The sequence below is a fragment of the Lissotriton vulgaris genome, unplaced genomic scaffold, assembly GCF_964263255.1.
Source record: "Lissotriton vulgaris unplaced genomic scaffold, aLisVul1.2 SCAFFOLD_2698, whole genome shotgun sequence".
Lineage (NCBI taxonomy): Eukaryota > Metazoa > Chordata > Amphibia > Caudata > Salamandridae > Lissotriton > Lissotriton vulgaris.
Window position 1 is genome coordinate 81192 of NW_028241065.1, and position 20987 is coordinate 102178.

The following is a 20987-nucleotide window of genomic DNA, read 5'->3' on the forward strand; positions in this document are numbered from 1 at the left end:
GTAAGTGAGACCCTGAGCTGATGGTGAGCAGAGACCTGGGGGTGACGGAGGAGTGCGCGCTGGGGTGGAGGGGGCGCTACGTGGCCCTTGTGTTGAGCGAGGCGCAACGGGGTGGAAGGACCTGGAGGTGGTGGGGGGGCAATGAGTAGAAGGGTGAGAGCCTGAGCTGATGGTGAGTGAGCGGGGGACCTGGGGGTGATGGAGGAAAGCACGCAGGGGTGGAGGGGAGAGGGGGCGCTACATGTCCATACTGCTGAGCACGGCACTATAGGGGTGGAAGGACCTGGGGGCGATGGAGGGGTGAGGGTGTGAGAGGTTGAGCTGACAGTAATGGTTATTTGAGGGGTTACCCACTGGGGTGACTGAGGCCATCCTCTGCAGTACAGCAATCAGGTATTTCCATTCTATGGAATCAAAAGCCTTGGCGGCGTCGAGTAAAACCGCTGCCGCTTTTGTAGTGGGTTGTAAATAGTGTGATAACGCAAATAGTGATCGAGTGTTGTGTGACGTTGACCGTGTGGGGATGAATCCTGCCTGGTCCGGTAAAACTAATTTCGTCATCAATGGCGTTAGGCGAACTGCTAGTAGTTTCGCTAGAATTTTGGAGTCAGTATTTATGAGTGATAGCGGTCTATAGGAGTCGCATTTTTCCGGGTCTTTGGAGGGTTTGAGGAGAGCTATTATTACAGCCTCTTGAAGCGTGGGAGGCAGTTCTTTCTGGTCGAACGCTGCTCCAAACATGCCCACTATGTGTGGAGCAAGAAGATCTACATACTGCTTGTAGAATTCATTGGTGTAGCCATCTGGGCCAGGCGCTTTACCGTTGGGAAGGGTCTTAATTACATCAGTGACTTCTTCCACTGAGATTGGCATCGCTAAGTACTCCCTATGTCCGTCCGATAGCCACCCTATTGCTACATCATCTAGATATTGGAGAATTTCGTCCCCTGGTGCAGTCGGTTGCGATTTGTATACTGAGGAATATGTGTCTACAAAGCTATGCAATATGCCCTCAGCCTGTGTGTGTATTTTGCCATCATCCGATTGGATCCGTAGCACAGCCGAGTGACTCTTGCCTTCACATATTTTATGTGCTAGCATCCTGCTGGCCTACCCCCCTCTACAAATGTTCTTGCGGTGTGTTTTCGGTCAAGATATTTAATTTCATCTTCGATGAATGTCTGATGCTCTGAATGTATCTGTCGCAGCTCAGCTAGCAAAACGGTATCCTGTGTAGCTTCAAACTCTGTCTCAAGCTCTCTCATGCGTTTTTCACGTCGTTTTATCTGGTGTCGGATGTCTTTTAGTATGCCAATGGTAGTTGTAATACAGACCCCCCTTATAGTGGCTTTGAAAGCCTCCCAGAGAAGCACCGGGTCATCTACCACCGGTTCGTTTATGTGAATAGTATAGTATCATCATAGACATTATCAGTAAGTGAGACCCTGAGCTGATGGTGAGCAGAGACCTGGGGGTGACGGAGGAGTGCACGCTGGGGTGGAGGGGGCGCTACGTGGCCCTTGTGTTGAGCGAGGCGCAATGGGGTGGAAGGACCTGGAGGTGGTGGGGGGGCAATGAGTAGAAGGGTGAGAGCCTGAGCTGATGGTGAGTGAGCGGGGGACTTGGGGGTGATGGAGGAAAGCGCGCAGGGGTGGAGAGGAGAGGGGGCGCTACATGTCCATACTGCTGAGCACGGCACTATAGGGGTGGAAGGACCTGGGGGCGATGGAGGGGTGAGGGTGTGAGAGGTTGAGCTGACAGTAATGGTTATTTGAGGGTTTACCCCCTGGGCTGACTGAGGGCCCGGGATGAGGGAGGGGAGTCCCCTTGAGACATCGGGAGCACTGTTTACAATGAGGATTGGAGTCGTGTGGGTGTGGGCAGGGGGTTGCGTAGCTCCTAGTGTGCGCTCGTGCCATAGTCAATAAAGTGTCAGAGAATGGAACAAGGTTCTGGAGAAATGTTTTTATAATTAACACATGTATAGCGCCCATTGCTTAATTTGTGAATACGCCCCCAGCCCAAAGGGTTGCTCAGAAGCCCTCAGCGAACCGGGCCTGTCTGCTGCTTGTGAACAGCACTTGTGCAGCTGACCTTCTGCCCTGATTCCTCACCTTGACAAACATCCTCGACCAGCACTCTTTCCACCTTCCGCAGGGATTCGCTGTCTCATTCAAATACTTTTCGAGACTTGTTTTTGTCGCTTACCAAGTAATCTGCACAAACCTGTAATTACAGCGCAGTTACCTGGCGCTCGTTTACCGGGGAGTCCCCAAGGCTGGCTGCGATGAAAATGTAATGTAATGTAATGTATGTGTTCTTGTAAAGCGCACTGCTGCCCTGAGGCGTCGTGGCGCTGTAGATCGCTGGGGAACCCGTCCTGGCTATCCCTGTGAGATGGTCCCTACTGGGTATCTCCAAGGTGAAACCAGGCATCCCCGGCGAATGTGGGGGGCCGTTGTAGAGATGAGGCAAGCTAATGCCCAGAGTTGCCGAGTGTGATCCCTGGTTATAGTAGGCACCGAGGCGAGAATTATCGAGTCCGCTGACCCTGGTCCACGACCCTGCCGCGTCGGGAATTGAACCCTGGTCCCGGGCCGTTCTCTGCTTCCGGGTCTGCCGCCTCTAACCAGTGAGCCACACCACTCCACAACAGGCCCGGGCTATTTATTGCCGGAGTAAATGAGAAATATATCATTTACCGTGCTCCCAAGTGCCCCGACATACCTTGGGGACCGGATCACTGACAGCTAAACAGAAAGCAGCTCAGTATCCGGGCTGTGACTGAGAGGGCGGGGGCTGCCCGCGCATGCGCGCTATTTGTAATGAAAAGGGAGCCCCGGTGTCAAAGCGAAGTGCGGCAGCTGAAGTCCTGGGTCCCAGGAGGGGGCCCGGGTGAAGACCAGTGGATAGCACTGCGGGGCTCCCATGCCTAAGGGGAGAGCCCCGTGTGTGCCAGGTGATGCAGAGACAAGAGCACCGTGAGGTAAGGGGAGAGAGGGGGGGAGGGTGTGTGTGTGTGCATGCGCGCAAGTGTGTCTGTGTGTTATCCACTTGCTACCAATGTGGGACAGGAGATGTGCACGGCGTTTGGGTGAACGTGCGCGCTCACATGGGGGATTCTCCTGCACGTGCCCATCCCCTATCTCACATTGCGGCACCAGGGGGTGGGGTGGGGGGTTGTGGTGTGTGTCTCTATGTGTGCGTGCGTGTGTGTGCGCTCGTGTCTCTCTGTGTGTGCGCTTGTGAGTGTGTGTGCGCATGCGTGTGCGAAAGCAGGGGGGGTGTGACTGTGTGTGTTGGAGGCTTTCAAGGGAGACAGGAGACGGTGAACGCGCGCGCGACCTGATCCGATTCCTGAGACTGCGCATGCCCATCTCTTGTCTCCCTTTTGGCTCCTTGTAAGCAGAGCCGACAGCTATAGGTCTCGCTCTGCGACAGGGCTTTCGCACTGTATCGCAGGTGCGAGACCTAAAAAAGCATTTGCAATGCAATTGCGACGGAGATGATCAATATTCAGCACATAGTTGGTCCATGGTACCTACTGAAGATATACAGGCATACTTCCACATTCATCCAGTGCCTATTTCTATATATATGCACTGTCTAATTTTTAACATAATTGTACAACAGTTGCTACATTGTAAGGACAGACCAAAAGAGTAACATCAATGTAATTGTTGTCACATAGTTTCACAGTTAAAACGTAATCATTATTTTAATGGCTGAAGAATTTGTGTCCTCATTAGTTCTACATCAGAGCTTCAGAGGTAAATGTCATGCACTGCGAGGGTTAACCCAGAGAGCTGCAGCTCACATTCTCCTGCTTTCACTTTTGCTTTTCTACACAGTTCTCTGGCCACTGTCACAGAACAATTAATGATGCATAAAATGACAAAAACCACAGCCAGCTCAGGAGACCTCATTTTGTGCTTGTTAAATTGTTTTGAGTGTGTTGGGTTTATATGTTTTAAAATTAGCTGAAAATAGACTTGTTAGTCCAAGCATTGTTCATGGTGTTGCCTTTACAGGTAGCATGGTCCGGTGTTCTTGGATTTCTTTCGTTAAAACTCTCTCACAGAATAAAAACCAACAATGTTTCTTTACTTTTAGTCCACTTTGTGCTAGTCTCCCAATGGGTTTCGTGATATTTCATGTTTTTCCTAGCTGTAGGGAAATAAACAATAGCACAGAATAGACATGTTCATTGATGGTGATAGAGTGCTCGCTGATTTTTTTTTAGGTTTGAAGACTGACAAGAGCTTTTTGCACGTTCACTGCCATGATATGGTTTTTCTCCTGTGTGTCTTCGCTGATGAATCCTTAATATTGAAGTATCACGAAAGCTACTTCCACATTCACTGCAATGGTATGGTTTTTCTCCAGTGTGTGTTCGCTGATGTCTATGTAGGTCTGATAAGCGACAAAATCTCTTCCCACATTCTTTGCACTGGAATGGTTTTTCCCCAGTGTGTGTTTTCTGATGCCGCTTTAGGTGCGATAATTTATAAAAACTCTTCAGACATTCACTGCAATTATATGGTTTTTCCCCTGTGTGTGTTTGTTGATGATACTTTAATCCTGAGGAGGAACTAAAACTACTTCCACATTCACTGCAATGATATGGTTTTTCCTCTGTGTGTGTTCTCCATTGCTGTTTTAAGTTTGTTAATTGACTAAAGCTCTTCAGATATTCACTGCAATGATATGGTTTTACTCCAGTGTGTGTTCTCTGATGACATTTTAGGTGTGATAATCGATTAAAGCGCTTCAGACATTCACTGCAAGGATATGGTTTTGCCCCAGTGTGTGTTTTCTGATGCCGCTTTAGGTGCGATAATTTATAAAATCTCTTCAGACATTCACTGCAATTATATGGTTTTTCCCCTGTGTGTGTTTGTTGATGATACTTTAATCCTGAGGAGGAACTAAAACTACTTCCACATTCACTGCAGTGGTATGGTTTTTCACCAGTGTGTTGTCGATGATGTACCTTTAATGTTGATGAGTCACTAAAACTACTTCCACATTCACTGCAATGGTATGGTTTTTCCCCAGTGTGTGTTTTCTGATGCTGCTTTAGCTGCCATAAGTTATAAAAACTCTTCTGACATTCACTGCAATGATATGGTTTTTCACCTGTGTATGTTTGGTGATGATGCATTAATACTGAAGAGGAACTAAAACTACTTCCACATTCACTGCAATGATATGGTTTTTACTGTGTGTGTGTTCTCTGATGCTGTTTTAAGTTTGTTAATTGACTAAAGCTCTTCAGACATTCACTGCAATGATATGGTTTTACTCCAGTGTGTGTTCTCTGATGACGTTTTAGGTGTGATAATCGATTAAAGCGCTTCAGACATTCACTGCAAGGATATGGTTTTTCTCCGGTGTGTGTTCTCTGATGCTGTTTTAGGTGTGATAATTGATTAAAGCGCTTCAGACATACACTGCAAGGATATGGTGTTTCTCCAGTGTGTGTTCTATGATGTCGTTTTAGGTCTGATAATAGACTGAAGCTCTTCAGACATTCACTGCAAGGATATGGTTTTTCTCCAGTGTGTGTTCTCTGATGCCGTTTTAGGTCTGATAATAGACTGAAGCTCTTCAGACATTCACTGCAAGGATATGGTGTTTCTCCAGTGTGTGTTCTATGATGTCGTTTTAGGTCTGATAATAGACTGAAGCTCTTCAGACATTCACTGCAAGGATATGGTTTTTCTCCAGTGTGTGTTCTCTGATGCCGTTTTAGGTCTGATAATAGACTGAAGCTCTTCAGACATTCACTGCAAGGATATGGTTTTTCCCCAGTTTGTGTTCGCTGATGACTCATGACTTTAGATGATTCCGTAAAACTACTTCCACATTCACTGCAATCATCTGGTTTTTCCCCTGTGTGTGTTTGCTGAAGCTCTTCAGATATTCATTGCATTTGTATGACATTTCCGTTGTGTGTGTTCTCTGATGCAGCTTTAGGCTTGGTAAATATACTCTGTGTTTTATATAGCAGAACCCCCATTTCCTTTAACTTTCATTCAACTGTGCTTTTCGCTGATTGCTGTGGAATGGCCTGAAAGAGTTTAAAATATACCTCTAGCTCTGACTGGTGGTCTGATATCACTTTAGGAAGCAGAGTACTGCAGTAACCACCTCATGATCAGAGCTGGTATTGGATATGTTTACACAAGAAGTGGTTGATCAGTGTTGCCTTCATTTTCTAGAGGTCATTTCTTCATCTTAAGGCACAGAGTTGCACAGCTGAGACTCGTAGAACCACCGAATTGCCCTTGACGGTACTTCCAAGATCTGTCAGTTTATGTTCAGGTTCGGCTGCCTCTGAGGGCTCTTATGTTTTCCTGATTACTGAAACTCAATGTTTCGGACTTTGCTTTTGTAGAATTTCAGTATTATCTTCATTATTCCTAAACATTTTGTGCATTCAAGGATTGTTTTCTGTTGGATGTAAAGAGATTTAAATTACTCATATGGAAAATACCGGAATGTGCATATACAATTTTTAGTTGATTGTAAAAGCATCTCATTTATTGCTATTGTTGAAACTTATCAAGACATATTTAAGACACATTTAGCCATACAGAGATATTTGCATAAAAGTTTCTTTGAACATGCCACAAACTTATTTTTATCAGCAAAGGTGTTCATAGTGTAACTTTGCAAAAAAGGGCACTCGCATAGCACACATATACTAGTTACAGCTTTAGGTAGATGCATATGGTCAAAGGTTTGTTAAAACAAGAACAGCTCTTGGAGTAAAAGATGGATCAGGAACACTCAAGACAGCAAGGTGGGCAAAAGGAAGTTGTGCCATACATCAAATCTTATTGCTCACGGAGGTGCCTGGCTCTATTTACTACTAAATCCTAACTCTTTTTTCAGGAGGATTCGCCTGGCTGTTGTCTCAAGGCCTGGTTAATGGGGGCCTTTTGTGCGCTGATTGTGTTTGGGGCCCTTGTGGCATAAAGGGGCTCTATCTGGGCCTTGTAGGCACTGCATCATGTATCAATCCTCTCCCCATATAAAGTCCCTGCCCAATCTAAAATGGCGGCGCCTCTAAGACTCTAGGAATATAGATATCGACATAGGACTTTGCATGTCCTTCTTATGTACATGAAAGAAGGACTATCATGTTCTATAGCTTCAAAGTATTTCCACGGTGGCGGCCATCTTAGAATGATGTTGTTTACTAATTTTGCTTAGATTTCCAGACTGGCTCGGTCTATCGAATTTCTAAGTGCATCCTAGGCCACTGTTCATTCTATCCCCCTATCCCTCTAATCTGGATTCTGTCTTCCTAATTGCATAATCTAGTTTGACCTAATGTATTTCAACTTCCCCTTTTTATATTCGCAGATGAGCCCTCTCCTGAGGATTTTTTGTTTTCCACCTAGTAATCACATGCATATAACGCTGGGAAGCCTAAAACAGAAAGAGTACCTTCTCTCTTGACATCTTCTGTCATTATGCTGCTGTTTAATGGGCTGTCTTTGTAGAACGGAGTCATCCAACTTTCCTCCAGCCACCCCATGGTTTGCCCCATCCCTTCCTTCCTTCCTTCCTTCCTTCATCTGACCATACCCCCTTCTCCTCATATCCCCTCAGCTTCCCCCCACGTGAGCATTGAGTACCCTGGTCCCTCCCCTCTTTCCACTCTGAAAATTTGGTGCCCTTAGCCATGGATTACCTTTCTCTGTGTGAAGCAAGCACACAATGTTACTCTCATCTTGGTACAGTGGTAGTCTAAACGCTGAAAGATGCAATCTAAGATTGAGTGAAGGGTCATGGAGATTCTCTTCCTTGCTCGAACACCTCCAGCACCTGAGATCTCTAAGAATCATTTACAACAAACACATGCATAGCTCAAAAGCAAACTTCCTTAGGAAACTGATAAACAATGCCAGGAATCGACCTAAAAACTGTTTGAACTCGTTAAATTGCAATCTAACAGGAAACCCAACCTACTTTCTGGGTCTTATCTGCAGCCTAACTGCGAAGAACTTGCCGCCTTCTTCCTGGGAAAGACGAACAAAATTGAAAGTGACTTAAAGACTGCATTGGATCTCCCCCCGATGCTTTCACACGTCAGTCCCCTCTCACCTGTGTGGCCTGAGCGTCCTACACACACCCCCAAAAATATTGCTGCATGGTGTTCATTCAAATCCTTTGATGAAACAACCATACTAAAAATCCTGTCAACACTTAAACCTTCACAGCACTTCAGCGATCCGCTTCCTTGAAATCTCTTAATTGAGATTAAAACCTCTCTTCTCCCACTCTGGACCAAAATAGTAGATGATTCATTAATTCAAGGCAGCATAACAGACTACCTCAAGTCTGGACAGATAACCGCCGTTCTGAAAAAACCCACTGCAGACCACACTGATCTACATAACTTCCGCCCTATCTCTAGCATCCCAACTCTTTCAAAGCTCCTCTAGAAATGTGCCCATACCCAGCTATGCAAACACAGAGCATGTTCAACTCTTAAATCAATACCAATCTGGATTCCTTCTGGGACGCAGCACTGAATCAGCCATGACTCACATAGCTGACGATGTGTTACACAATGCTTGATCAAATTTAATCCTGCCTTTTAAGCGTCCTTGACCCGTCATCAGCATTTGATGACTTCAAGTCAGTTGCTCAAGCCCTAGTGCTTTCCAGGCTGGACTATGGAAATGTAACCCTTTGCGTGCCGCTCACTGACCTGCTCTCTGTGCCAAAAACGAGGAACTGCTTATCTGCCCAAATCTTGAACCGCACTCCCTGGAGCAGAGGTCGGCTGGTGGGAGCGTCACTGCAATCGGCAGTTCACCATCTCGCTCTCAGCGCGACCCGCCCAGGTAGCAGTGCATTGGTTGTGTCTACGAACAGCCCACCGGGGGACTGCGAGGCCCAGAAACCACCGCTCCTTGCAGCCGGCGCCTCTTCCCCCGGCGGCCACGCCCACTGATTGGAACGCTGCTTTATAACCTTTCGCGACACCCGCTGCGCGGGTGCCGCTCACTGACCTGCTCTCTGTGCCAAAAACGAGGAACTGCTTATCTGCCCAAATCTTGAACCGCACTCCCTGGAGCAGAGGTCGGCTGGTGGGAGCGTCACTGCAATCGGCAGTTCACCATCTCGCTCTCAGCGCGACCCGCCCAGGTAGCAGTGCATTGGTTGTGTCTACCAACAGCCCACCGGGGGACTGCGAGGCCCAGAAACCACCGCTCCTTGCAGCCGGCGCCTCTTCCCCCGGCGGCCACGCCCACTGATTGGAACGCTGCTTTATAACCTTTCGCGACACCCGCTGCGCGGGTGCCGCTCACTGACCTGCTCTCTGTGCCAAAAACGAGGAACTGCTTATCTGCCCAAATCTTGAACCGCACTCCCTGGAGCAGAGGTCGGCTGGTGGGAGCGTCACTGCAATCGACAGTTCACCATCTCGCTCTCAGCGCGACCCGCCCAGGTAGCAGTGCATTGGTTGTGTCTACGAACAGCCCACCGGGGGACTGCGAGGCCCAGAAACCACCGCTCCTTGCAGCCGGCGCCTCTTCCCCCGGCGGCCACGCCCACTGATTGGAACGCTGCTTTATAACCTTTCGCGACACCCGCTGCGCGGGTGCCGCTCACTGACCTGCTCTCTGTGCCAAAAACGAGGAACTGCTTATCTGCCCAAATCTTGAACCGCACTGCCTGGAGCAGAGGTCGGCTGGTGGGAGCGTCACTGCAATCGGCAGTTCACCATCTCGCTCTCAGCGCGACCCGCCCAGGTAGCAGTGCATTGGTTGTGTCTACGAACAGCCCACCGGGGGACTGCGAGGCCCAGAAACCACCGCTCCTTGCAGCCGGCGCCTCTTCCCCCGGCGGCCACGCCCACTGATTGGAACGCTGCTTTATAACCTTTCGCGACACCCGCTGCGCGGGTGCCGCTCACTGACCTGCTCTCTGTGCCAAAAACGAGGAACTGCTTATCTGCCCAAATCTTGAACCGCACTCCCTGGAGCAGAGGTCGGCTGGTGGGAGCGTCACTGCAATCGGCAGTTCACCATCTCGCTCTCAGCGCGACCCGCCCAGGTAGCAGTGCATTGGTTGTGTCTACCAACAGCCCACCGGGGGACTGCGAGGCCCAGAAACCACCGCTCCTTGCAGCCGGCGCCTCTTCCCCCGGCGGCCACGCCCACTGATTGGAACGCTGCTTTATAACCTTTCGCGACACCCGCTGCGCGGGTGCCGCTCACTGACCTGCTCTCTGTGCCAAAAACGAGGAACTGCTTATCTGCCCAAATCTTGAACCGCACTCCCTGGAGCAGAGGTCGGCTGGTGGGAGCGTCACTGCAATCGGCAGTTCACCATCTCGCTCTCAGCGCGACCCGCCCAGGTAGCAGTGCATTGGTTGTGTCTACGAACAGCCCACCGGGGGACTGCGAGGCCCAGAAACCACCGCTCCTTGCAGCCGGCGCCTCTTCCCCCGGCGGCCACGCCCACTGATTGGAACGCTGCTTTATAACCTTTCGCGACACCCGCTGCGCGGGTGCCGCTCACTGACCTGCTCTCTGTGCCAAAAACGAGGAACTGCTTATCTGCCCAAATCTTGAACCGCACTCCCTGGAGCAGAGGTCGGCTGGTGGGAGCGTCACTGCAATCGGCAGTTCACCATCTCGCTCTCAGCGCGACCCGCCCAGGTAGCAGTGCATTGGTTGTGTCTACGAACAGCCCACCGGGGGACTGCGAGGCCCAGAAACCACCGCTCCTTGCAGCCGGCGCCTCTTCCCCCGGCGGCCACGCCCACTGATTGGAACGCTGCTTTATAACCTTTCGCGACACCCGCTGCGCGGGTGCCGCTCACTGACCTGCTCTCTGTGCCAAAAACGAGGAACTGCTTATCTGCCCAAATCTTGAACCGCACTCCCTGGAGCAGAGGTCGGCTGGTGGGAGCGTCACTGCAATCGGCAGTTCACCATCTCGCTCTCAGCGCGACCCGCCCAGGTAGCAGTGCATTGGTTGTGTCTACGAACAGCCCACCGGGGGACTGCGAGGCCCAGAAACCACCGCTCCTTGCAGCCGGCGCCTCTTCCCCCGGCGGCCACGCCCTCCTTCCGTCCTCCATATCTAGCCAGTCTCTAACGCGCCGCGGGTCGCGCCGCGGGTGGCAGCCCGGGGCGAAGACCCGGGCAAAGACCGGGCCGTTTTAGGCCGTTAGAGGCTGGTAGAGACTGGACTGGGCCACCCCCCTTGACACCAATATTATTCTCCGATTCACTGCTTTTAATAGCAATATTCTCACGACTTACCTCATCCCCACAACCTAAAAAGAATAGCAATGGTCCTTACGAGAGGGAATAAAACTAAAGCTAAAGTCCCCAGCGCCGCAGGTAAATTGCTTGGTCCCATGGATGACTTCCTAGCGAAGGCAAACACGCTCATAGACGAAAGCATAACACTCATTGAAGAAAGGGTCTCTCTAGATCTAGCATTTGCTAAAAGATCCTCACTAGGAATCCTGGCGGAAGCCAGATCTCCAGCGCTAGGAGTCCCAAACGCAGAGTTGGTCCCAACTAGAGAGAGACGCAGCCTACCAAACACAGTAGATCTGTCGGTATCTCAGCTAGCGGACTCCCAACTCAGCTTCGACCTAGAAAAAACCCCCGAACTGCTTCCAACAACTCCTGCAGAAATCTCATCGTCAGAAAAAAGACTAGAAAGGGGTAGGAGGGAGGGAGCAATCAGTAAGAAAAGGGCACCAAGAAACCCAACTATCCCAGAAAACTTGGTAACAACATCAAGTATCCCACAAATTCAGGATGATAGGGCGACACATGTCGAGATCCTAGCGTCAGTCCATCAGGTAGAGAAGGACCCATCCTCCCTGATAGTTTTGGACCCTTACTCCACAAAACAAACCCCGGTGGATCTGAACGCTGTTGAGGCTCAGGAACTAACACTCTCCAGCATAGCCAACGTAGTCAAACATGCGCTACAACCCTTAGAACATCGGTTAGCAACCCTAGAATTGCAAATTTCCAAGCTTCTAAAAAATCAGCAGTCACTTCTACCACCATGTCCTCAAAAACCACCACAAAACAATAGCAAAAAACCAATAAGCTCCAATGCATCAATCGCCAATCCACCTTTACCCAACCCACAACAAAAGACCCTCAGGATAACTACTCCAAATTTGTTGACCAATAATAACACCTCAAATTCAACCAAAACAACAAAAACTGTAGCAGCTCAAAGCTCTACTAGCAACCCACAACAGACCACCGTTTTGATTTCCCCAGCTGTGCCTGCGACAACTGTGCCTGCTACTACTGCCGCAATTCCGACGGCACCGAGCAGTACAGCCAACAAAACCTCAGGGAAAACCACGCATAACGCAACAACAAAAACCATACCCCCCCCGTCCGCGCCACCTAAAACACCTGCGGGCAGGCCCAAGAGAAACACTGCGGGGAATCCTGGTCCACCAAGATTCTCAGCAGATTTCCCTCCAGAGGCCTCACCCTATATGGCAGTTATGGCTGGAGTGCCAGAACTAATAGATCTTACCCCAGAACCGGTCTGGTCTCTGAAAAATAAAGTTCAGCATTGGCTCCAGACCAACCGCCCAATTCCATCCTCCTGGCGCGGTAGAATCAGATCCGTAGCCAGGGTACCATGGGTGGGCAATACCCGAAAAACCATTCCCGGGGACTGTATCACAATCACTTTCGAGGACCCTCGAATAGCGGATTATGTCTGTGCCTGGGAAGACATCACCCCAAATGGAGGAATCAAGATCAAGTCCCTCCCCTTCTTCTATCCCTTCAGGCAAATAGACAGTTATACACAGGAGCAGGAGCCCCCTTGGTCCGTCCCATTTCCCAGGCAGGATGACTTTCCAAATACCACTTATAACGGCCCCCATAACCAATACGAGCCAGACTACTCCTGGCACCCAGTGAGACAGCGCCGCCAGGGAGGAAGGTGGGACGACAGAAGACCTTATACACATTGGCCCCCACATAGAGAGCAAACACGATGGGACCCATGGCAAAACATCCCACTAAGTAATAGGTTTAGCGGCCTAGAAATGGTCGACTGACCACTAATAGAAATACCTCCCATTGATACCCAATTATCTCCCCCTTTGCAGCCCAACATTACCGCCTCGCTTACCAGTAACAAGAACACGATAACCCCAGAAGCAGAATCCACCGATGACCCTTCATTTCTCATAGCTTCTTATTGGAACATCGCGGGCCTCCGAAATAAAATCGAGGATGGCTCTGCGCAGAAGTTTTTAGCCCCATGCCAAATATTTTGTCTCCAGGAGACATGGTCCGTAGAAGAACTCCATCTACAAGGCTATAAAACTTATAATGTTCCAGCCCTAATCAGTACAATGGGCAGACCAAAAGGTGGGTTAGCCATCTATATCTCAAATTCCCTACCTCTTAATAAAGTGGCCACACTTTCGCAGGACGCCAACCATCAAATCCTATCACTTACTTTTCCTAACAAAGACACTATTATCCTGACCAACACATATAATAATCTATCGGAAGAAAACTTTATAATTCTCCTCACTACCATAACCGATAAATTAAAACAAGTACTCCATCAGAGCCCTGCAAATAAAGCAACCCATTTAATTTGGGGAGGCGATTTCAATCTTCATCCTTGCACAGCTCCCAACTTACTGTGTTGTGGGATCGTGGACGACTTTAATGTTCCACTAGCACACCTCGCACACTCTAAACTGGGAAACATAATTAACATCGCCCTATCAGATCTGGATCTCCAGATTGCCAATCATGTAAAAGCAGATCCAAACGAATTCATACCGACCTATGTGGGTAGAGGACATAAGACAACAGTAGACTTCATATTTCTCTCCCAAACCCTAATGTCGACATTTAAAGACTTTGAAGTCATTGTCACCCCCCTTAGCGATCATGCAGCCTTAATACTAACTATGCCCATGCCTGCCAACCTTTCACATAAATCAGAGATGGCGACCACTCTCAGGCAGAACAACATAGAGGTCGGTAAACGTAATGGACTAACAATCAGATGGGCTAAAATTAACCCAAATGACATAATGAAAAAATTAGTAACGCAGTCCTACTCAAACATAATGAAATGCCTGGATCTCACAACTAGCCATAAAGAAGTCTTGAGAAATTTTAATCTAATATTAGACGCTATAAAAGACCTGCTCACCACAAAACCTAAAATAAACCGCCCCTCAAAACCAAAGTGGTTTAATCATAACTGCACAGCGGCCTTATCAAAGCTGAAATCCGCTCTCAAAAATAATCCACGTGATGCGGCTCAGATCCAGCTGCTCAGGCGCCAATACACAAGGGAAAGAAAGCTGCGAACTGCACAACTAAAGCAAAAGCTATGGGATGATCTCCACCATGGCGCAGTCTCACAAAACAGTGAGCTTTTCTGGCGCACGGTCAGAACCCCATACCTCACAGACAGAGATACCCCAAAAATAGAAGTCGCTATCGACGAAAACACCTGGGTCTCCCACTTTGAGGAAATCTTTAAGAACACCCATCCAACAGAATCCCCTCTCCCCATGGTAAATTACCCTATCCTGGTCCCTTTTGATATTTCAGACCTTATAGACGCTCTGCAGAGTAGTAAAACAGGCAAGGCACCAGGACCCGACGGGGTCCCGGTGGACCTTTTTAAAAGTAATCAAGATCTCTGGGCCCCCATCTTAACTAGAGTATGTACAGCAGCAGCAAGTGAGGGAATCCTAACATCTTGGACAAAATCAATAATGGTCCCCATTTTTAAAAAGGGGGACCGACAAGATGTAAAATGCTACCGGCCCATATCACTGCTGGATTCTCTCGGGAAAGTAGTGGGGAGAGTGATTCTTGAGCGCCTCCAGCAGTGGACTGAGGACCGGGGCATAATTTCGGATATCCAATTCGGTTTCCGAGAAGGTTTTGGCACCCTAGAGCAGGTCCTTAACCTTACCCTAATAATGGGGAAATATACACAGGCCATCCCTACCAAGATATATATGGTCTTTGTTGACCTCTCCGCAGCTTTCGACTGCGTTTCGCACAGAAAGCTGTGGAGGGTCTTAGCTCAATTGGGAGTAGATCCACCCCTTTTAGATTTTCTCAAAGAGCTTTACACTGGGGCCACAGCCAGAGTACGCTTCGGAGTCAATGGTGAGTTGACGTCCCCGTTTAGCGTAGGGCGCGGGGTCAGGCAGGGATGCGTCCTGGCCCCCTTCCTCTTCTCACTCTACACCAACGGCTTAGAGGAGGAGATGTTGAGGGGGGCCCAGGACCTCCCACGCATAAACCGCCGCCTGATCCCAGCCCTGCTCTACGCGGATGACGCCGTCATCTTAGCGCGAACACCCAAAGAACTTCAGAATGCAGTGAACAGATACACGTCCTTCATGGGCAATTTAGATCTAAAAGTGAACGTAAAAAAAACGTTCGTAATGACTGTTGGCAGACATCGAAAAAGAACCTATCCAATAATCCTCAATAAGCAAAAGCTTGAACCTACCCCACACTATCCCTATCTGGGGGTTATGATAGATGACCAACTCTGTTGGAAGCAAGCAGTGAGCACAAGGGCACTTTTATTTAGGAGATCAATTGCAGCACTAATAACTTTCTCCCAGAAACTAGGCAAGAGGCCTCCAGTAGAGCTCCTTAAGATTTACAACGCCAAATGCCAGGCAATAGCAACATATGGTGCAGGAGTCTGGGGGTATACTGATGTTAGCCCTATTCAGAGGGCGGAAAACACCTTCTTAAGATTCTTGCTAGCCACCCCCAAAGGCACCTCAATTTACGCAATGCACCTAGAATTAGCCATACCATATCTAGAGGATTTAATTAAAATTGAACCTCTGATGCTGTGGCGCCGCATTTGGAAATCAAACAAAAATGCTCTGACTCAAGCCATCATCACAGATTCAATGAATATGGACAATTCTGCAAAAATAAAGTGGCTCCTATATGTTAGGAACTTTCTTACTGATTTAGGCCTTGAGAAGTACTATTTAGACCCGACATCTATAACGGACATTCCAAAAAAAGTTCTTAAACGTCAAGCATTATGCCATTTGGAGTCGTTAAGACTCGCATCCAACTCGACAAAAACGGCAGTGATCCATTCAAATATGATCCAAGTAGCCTTTGTCATTCATCCGTACTTAGAACTTCAAATGCCAACCTACGAGAGAATGCTCATCACAAGATTTAGGCTAAATATATTCTTTAGAATGGTCACCTTCCCGTCACAAAACTGTTGGGAGGCTATCCTCCCGCCCTGTCCTTGTGACGGTATATCAATGCAGTCGAATTTGCACGTGATCTTGCTTTGTAAATACCACCAAGCCCACAGAAAGATCTGGCTTTTACCGATACTAAAATCCTGGGGATTGCGACAATGCAGACCTGCCCTTTTAAGACTGCAAATGTTGGAAACACCAAATGTCTGTTATTTTATTAGTAGTTTCTTAAAGTGTATCATGAAACACAGAACGAATCTCTAAAAACCTTGTCAGTGTGAGAATAAGCGGTACTTTGCACATTTTTGATTAACTTTTCTCTTTTTAACTATGAAATGAATTTTATCAGAAATATATGTAACAAGTGTATTTTTACTGTGTTTGCTATTTTGTGTACTTTTATGGTTTTTCCACTGTGAACAAGCCGAATAAAGATTTTATATATATAACCCTTTGCGGTCTTCCTAGGTCAAAGTACCCCCCTTAATGCCTCCCTTAACTCAGCTGCAAGGCTTATTACTGGATCTGAATGAAATAACCACATCACACCTTATTTGAAATCACTAAACTGGCTCCCTTACGAGGCACATATACATTTTTAAATTGCCTGCAGGACACACAAAGCCATACACTCCAACACCCCGAGGTACATTGCACAAAAACTGGAGCTGCCTGGTGACTCTAGAACCTCAGGAAGCACCACATGCAGAAATTCAACAAGAAAAACTTACATGGCCCAATTTGAGGCACCAGACGTGATGAATTTGAGAGAATGGATACATGTGAAGTTATATTGCCGCTTCATCGATGATATCTTCTTAATTTGGGACGACACTCAGGAATCATTGGAACACCTAATCAGAACTCTCAACCAAGTTGAGGCAAGAATACAATTCATATACAAAATAAGCAAAGAAGTAATTGATTTCCTGGACGTCAGGATAACTAAGACAGATAATGGATTTGACATGGAACTGTACACAAAGTCCACAGACCGAAACAGTGCACTCAGTTACACCAGCTTTCACCCAAGGAGTCTAATAAGGAATTTACCGCTATCACAATTTATTCGGATCAAACGTATATGTTCCAATACACAAACGTGTGAAAACACCTTGGAAAGACAAGTCCAAAAATATGAGGAGAGAGGATACCCAAAGGCCATACTTCAAGAGCAAATACAAAAGGTCTCATTAATGAACAGAACAGAATTGTTGAAACCACGGACAAAAAATCAACAAAACAGAATGGTATTTGTAACAAAATACACAACCCAATCACACAGAATCAAAAACATCATCAACAAAAGATGGGAACTATTATCTATGGAGCAAGACTTTAATGGATTATTTAAAGAGCCTCCATTACATGCGTACACCAGAGGATTGAACTTAAAAGAAAAATTGAAATTCAAACAACAGCCATCATCAACGAGAATAAACAAAGGAACAACACGCTGTCTCAATTGCATTAATTGCAACAACGTAATAACAGGAAGTTCATGCACTCACCCAACCTCAGGAAAACTGATCCAGTTAAAACATACCAGTGACTGTAATTCACAGAACGTTGTGTACGGGATTAAGTGTCCGTGCGGAAAGATGTACATCGGGAAGACGGAACGGAAAATAAAAGTTTGAATATCAGAACATAAAAGCCGAATTCGCAACAACTCCCTAACTTCACCATTGGTACACCATTGGACACAAGAGAAACACAGTATCTCTCAACTTAGATTCCTAGTTTTGGAACAGGTACCCTTAAAACAAGGAGTTAACAACCATCAAAAACTATTGCAGCGTGAACTTTTTTGGATCAAATATCTTAATACCATGGTACCAATAGGCCTTAATGATAAATATGATTTAGCGTGCTTTCTGTAGGGTCAGTAGATGAACTGAATAGCAAGGGAGGCATAACTCAAAGCGATTTTCTGATTTTTAAACTCATTAACCAAATGTCAATGTGACCATAATGTAATATCTTGGACAAACCTGCTATCAACTGTATGTATATAATAACATGAGGTAACCTGACAACAACGTTATACACTTAAAAAACACATACAGATTCCTTCTGTTTCACAGGCTAGCACTAGATTATACAATAAGTCAAGCAGCCAGCTGTATAACATTCATGATCAATCATGATAGTGGTAGAAACAGTTAACCACACAACAGAACGAGTGTTTGATCTCTTTAGAGTGTTGATAACTTTATATTATCCGGAACGCTTAGTTTTTTACAAATAATATCCAGGAATTATAACTAATATCTGGAAAGGCAGCACGAGTTTCTGAATCCTGTAATAACAAATTGTTGTAGCGGGTTTCATTAATGGCAGCAGAATTAGGACCACTCTAAGGAGCGTAGTGAACAGAGAGATACCAACAGATAGTCCGACTTTTATTTCCACCATCACAGAGTTGTCCCGGAGTTTTGCGGAGTGATTTTAAACTCAGTTATTCTCGACACACGCTGATGTGAAAACAACTAACTAGGTTGCGGTTTTTGTTGAGGACGGAAGAATGCTTTAACAGGTATGAGCAGTATGCGTAACGCGGTTATTCAGAGTAATGAACTTGGTAGCACCTAGAGATGAAGGGTAACTGACGGTTATTATTGTTTGTTCTGGTTTCCTCAGATACGAGTTGGAAACGGAAGATAAGGTAAAGTCGGCTTTTTGCCGAGAGTTGATTAAAGCTCATAATTTATAACAATACGGTGCTAAGGCATTTTTCCGTTTTTTGTTTCAGAGATTTTTGGCACATTAACATAAGGTACATTGCCCATTGAGTGGCTGGCTATTCAAAATAAGTTAATAACAATAAGGTGTTAAGGCATTTCCCGTTTGTTGTTTCAGAAATTATTGGCACAATAGCAGAAGGTACGTTGGCTATTGAGTGGCTGGCTATTCAAAATAAGTTTAACACATTATACCTGGTCAATTAAAGAGAAGTTTGAATTTTGTTTTTCCAGAAGCATTGTGTTCAAGGCGGAGCATTGCATTCATACGTCACATACCAGCAACATTAAGGTACGCTAGCTAATATATTTTTAACTAAGTGAACCCCCAAGAACTAATATAGTCAACACACTTACACCATGTTTTTTACTTTTATTTTCTGCAGAATTGCCCCTGATGAAGGCACTCCAATAGTGCCGAAATGCATTGGGCTCAACCAAGGAACATTGATTATATGAATAATGTACAATATTGAAAATGTTGAAAAATTTGAAGAAATGAAATATGCATTGAAATAATGTATTCAAAAGCAAGTTGTTATGAAAATTGTGAATAACAAAACTATAGTTTATATGATGAGGTGAACATGAGCACAAATTTAAAACTAAAGTAAAAAATAAGACATACTGTTGGTTTAAATTGTGTTTAAAAACGTAAAACTAAAAAGGTGTGCAGCACCAAGTGAACAGTGCGCGATTGGGTGGGTATCAATATCCATCATAACGAATCATGATGCCAGCTTCTAACATATGGTGTGGGAGTACCTCAAGCCATGACTACAGGTGGCATGGCTTGAAGTTACAGCCACTATAGCGGAACTCGCAGACCATACATGGTCACCTACTCCTGAATCCTGACTGCTAGGCCTTTGACCTAAAGTAAAGAGGGGGCAAATACTTACACCAGTTTACAGACCTTGCATAAGTACTTTTCAAGAATATGACTCGTTAACGAGTCATTACATCGCGTGGCATTACAACACGGTCGTTACAACAACCGTTTTGTTGCCACGCAATGCCATTACTATGCAAGTCATTACATCGGCTTGCAGTAGATGGCGCGCTAACATTAGAAATGTATAATTTACTACTCCAACTCCAGTCTACGTAACAGTAGGGAAGGTGTTGGAATAGTAAACTATACTATTCCTTTTGTTAGAGCGCCATCTACTGCAAGTCGTTGTAATGACCTGCCTTGTAATGGCATTGTGTGGTAACAGCGCGGTCGTTGTAACGACCACGTTGTAATGGCATCATGGTGTAATGACCGCGATGTAAAGGTCGTTTCCCACTTTTCAAGCGCCAAATAGAAATGTCTTGGAAAGCAGGCTCTGTGCTGGACACCAAGAGGCAGCTGCATACTCTCAGCACTGTGCAGGACCAGAGGCCAACACACTACACATGCTACTCACTGGAGGAGTGGGGAGAGTGGATGGGAGGGAACTGTGATATGTATATCTTAGCATAGAAGCCAAAAACGATATTCGACCACAATGAAGGGACTATGTCCGGGACCTCATGAATGCACAACTTCTGTACAATTGTACCTAAGTATGATGTATATCATCCTGTTCATCTGATCTCTGTTCCCCTGTTGATCTACCCATATGTGTTCCCTGCAGCATCCCCCTTACACCTACTTCCTTATAAGTTATTATTTTATTGAGGCACTGTCTGCTATTAGGATTGGCATGTTTTGTAGTCCTCACCGTCCTCCTTGCCTTGTGATCATACTTTACTGTAATGATGAAAGGATCACCAAAGGCTGGATATATCAAGTGAAGTATTTATTGGTCACAGCTGTAGCAGGTCCTGAGTAACTGAAGATACATAGAATGTCTCAGGCAGGTAAAGCATTGTACATTCTAGACTCAGGTGACATGGGCATATGACATGGCTGATGACACAGTCCAGCCAGATCACCACATTTACCTTAGTAGATCTTGCTCTGAGACTGATGTAAATGGCAATGC

General features: G+C 46.5%; 1 protein-coding gene across 2 annotated transcripts in view; it reads right to left on the bottom strand.

Annotated features, from left to right (window-relative positions):
- Nucleotides 1-3700: 3700 nt before the first annotated feature.
- LOC147672117 (uncharacterized) overlaps nt 3701-20987 on the bottom strand; it is a 108822-nt gene continuing 91535 nt past the window's right edge. The window contains exons 2-3 of one of the 2 annotated variants that reach the window (XM_086948023.1): nt 4718-6456; nt 3701-4633 (exon numbers count right to left, since the gene is read on the bottom strand). In XM_086948023.1, the coding sequence (XP_086804149.1) occupies nt 4205-4633; nt 4718-5164 (876 nt within the window). In that variant the 5' untranslated portion in view covers nt 5165-6456 and the 3' untranslated portion in view covers nt 3701-4204. Of the gene's footprint in view, nt 6457-20987 lie in introns of both variants that reach the window. The other variant, XM_086948022.1, reaches the window with a different exon arrangement.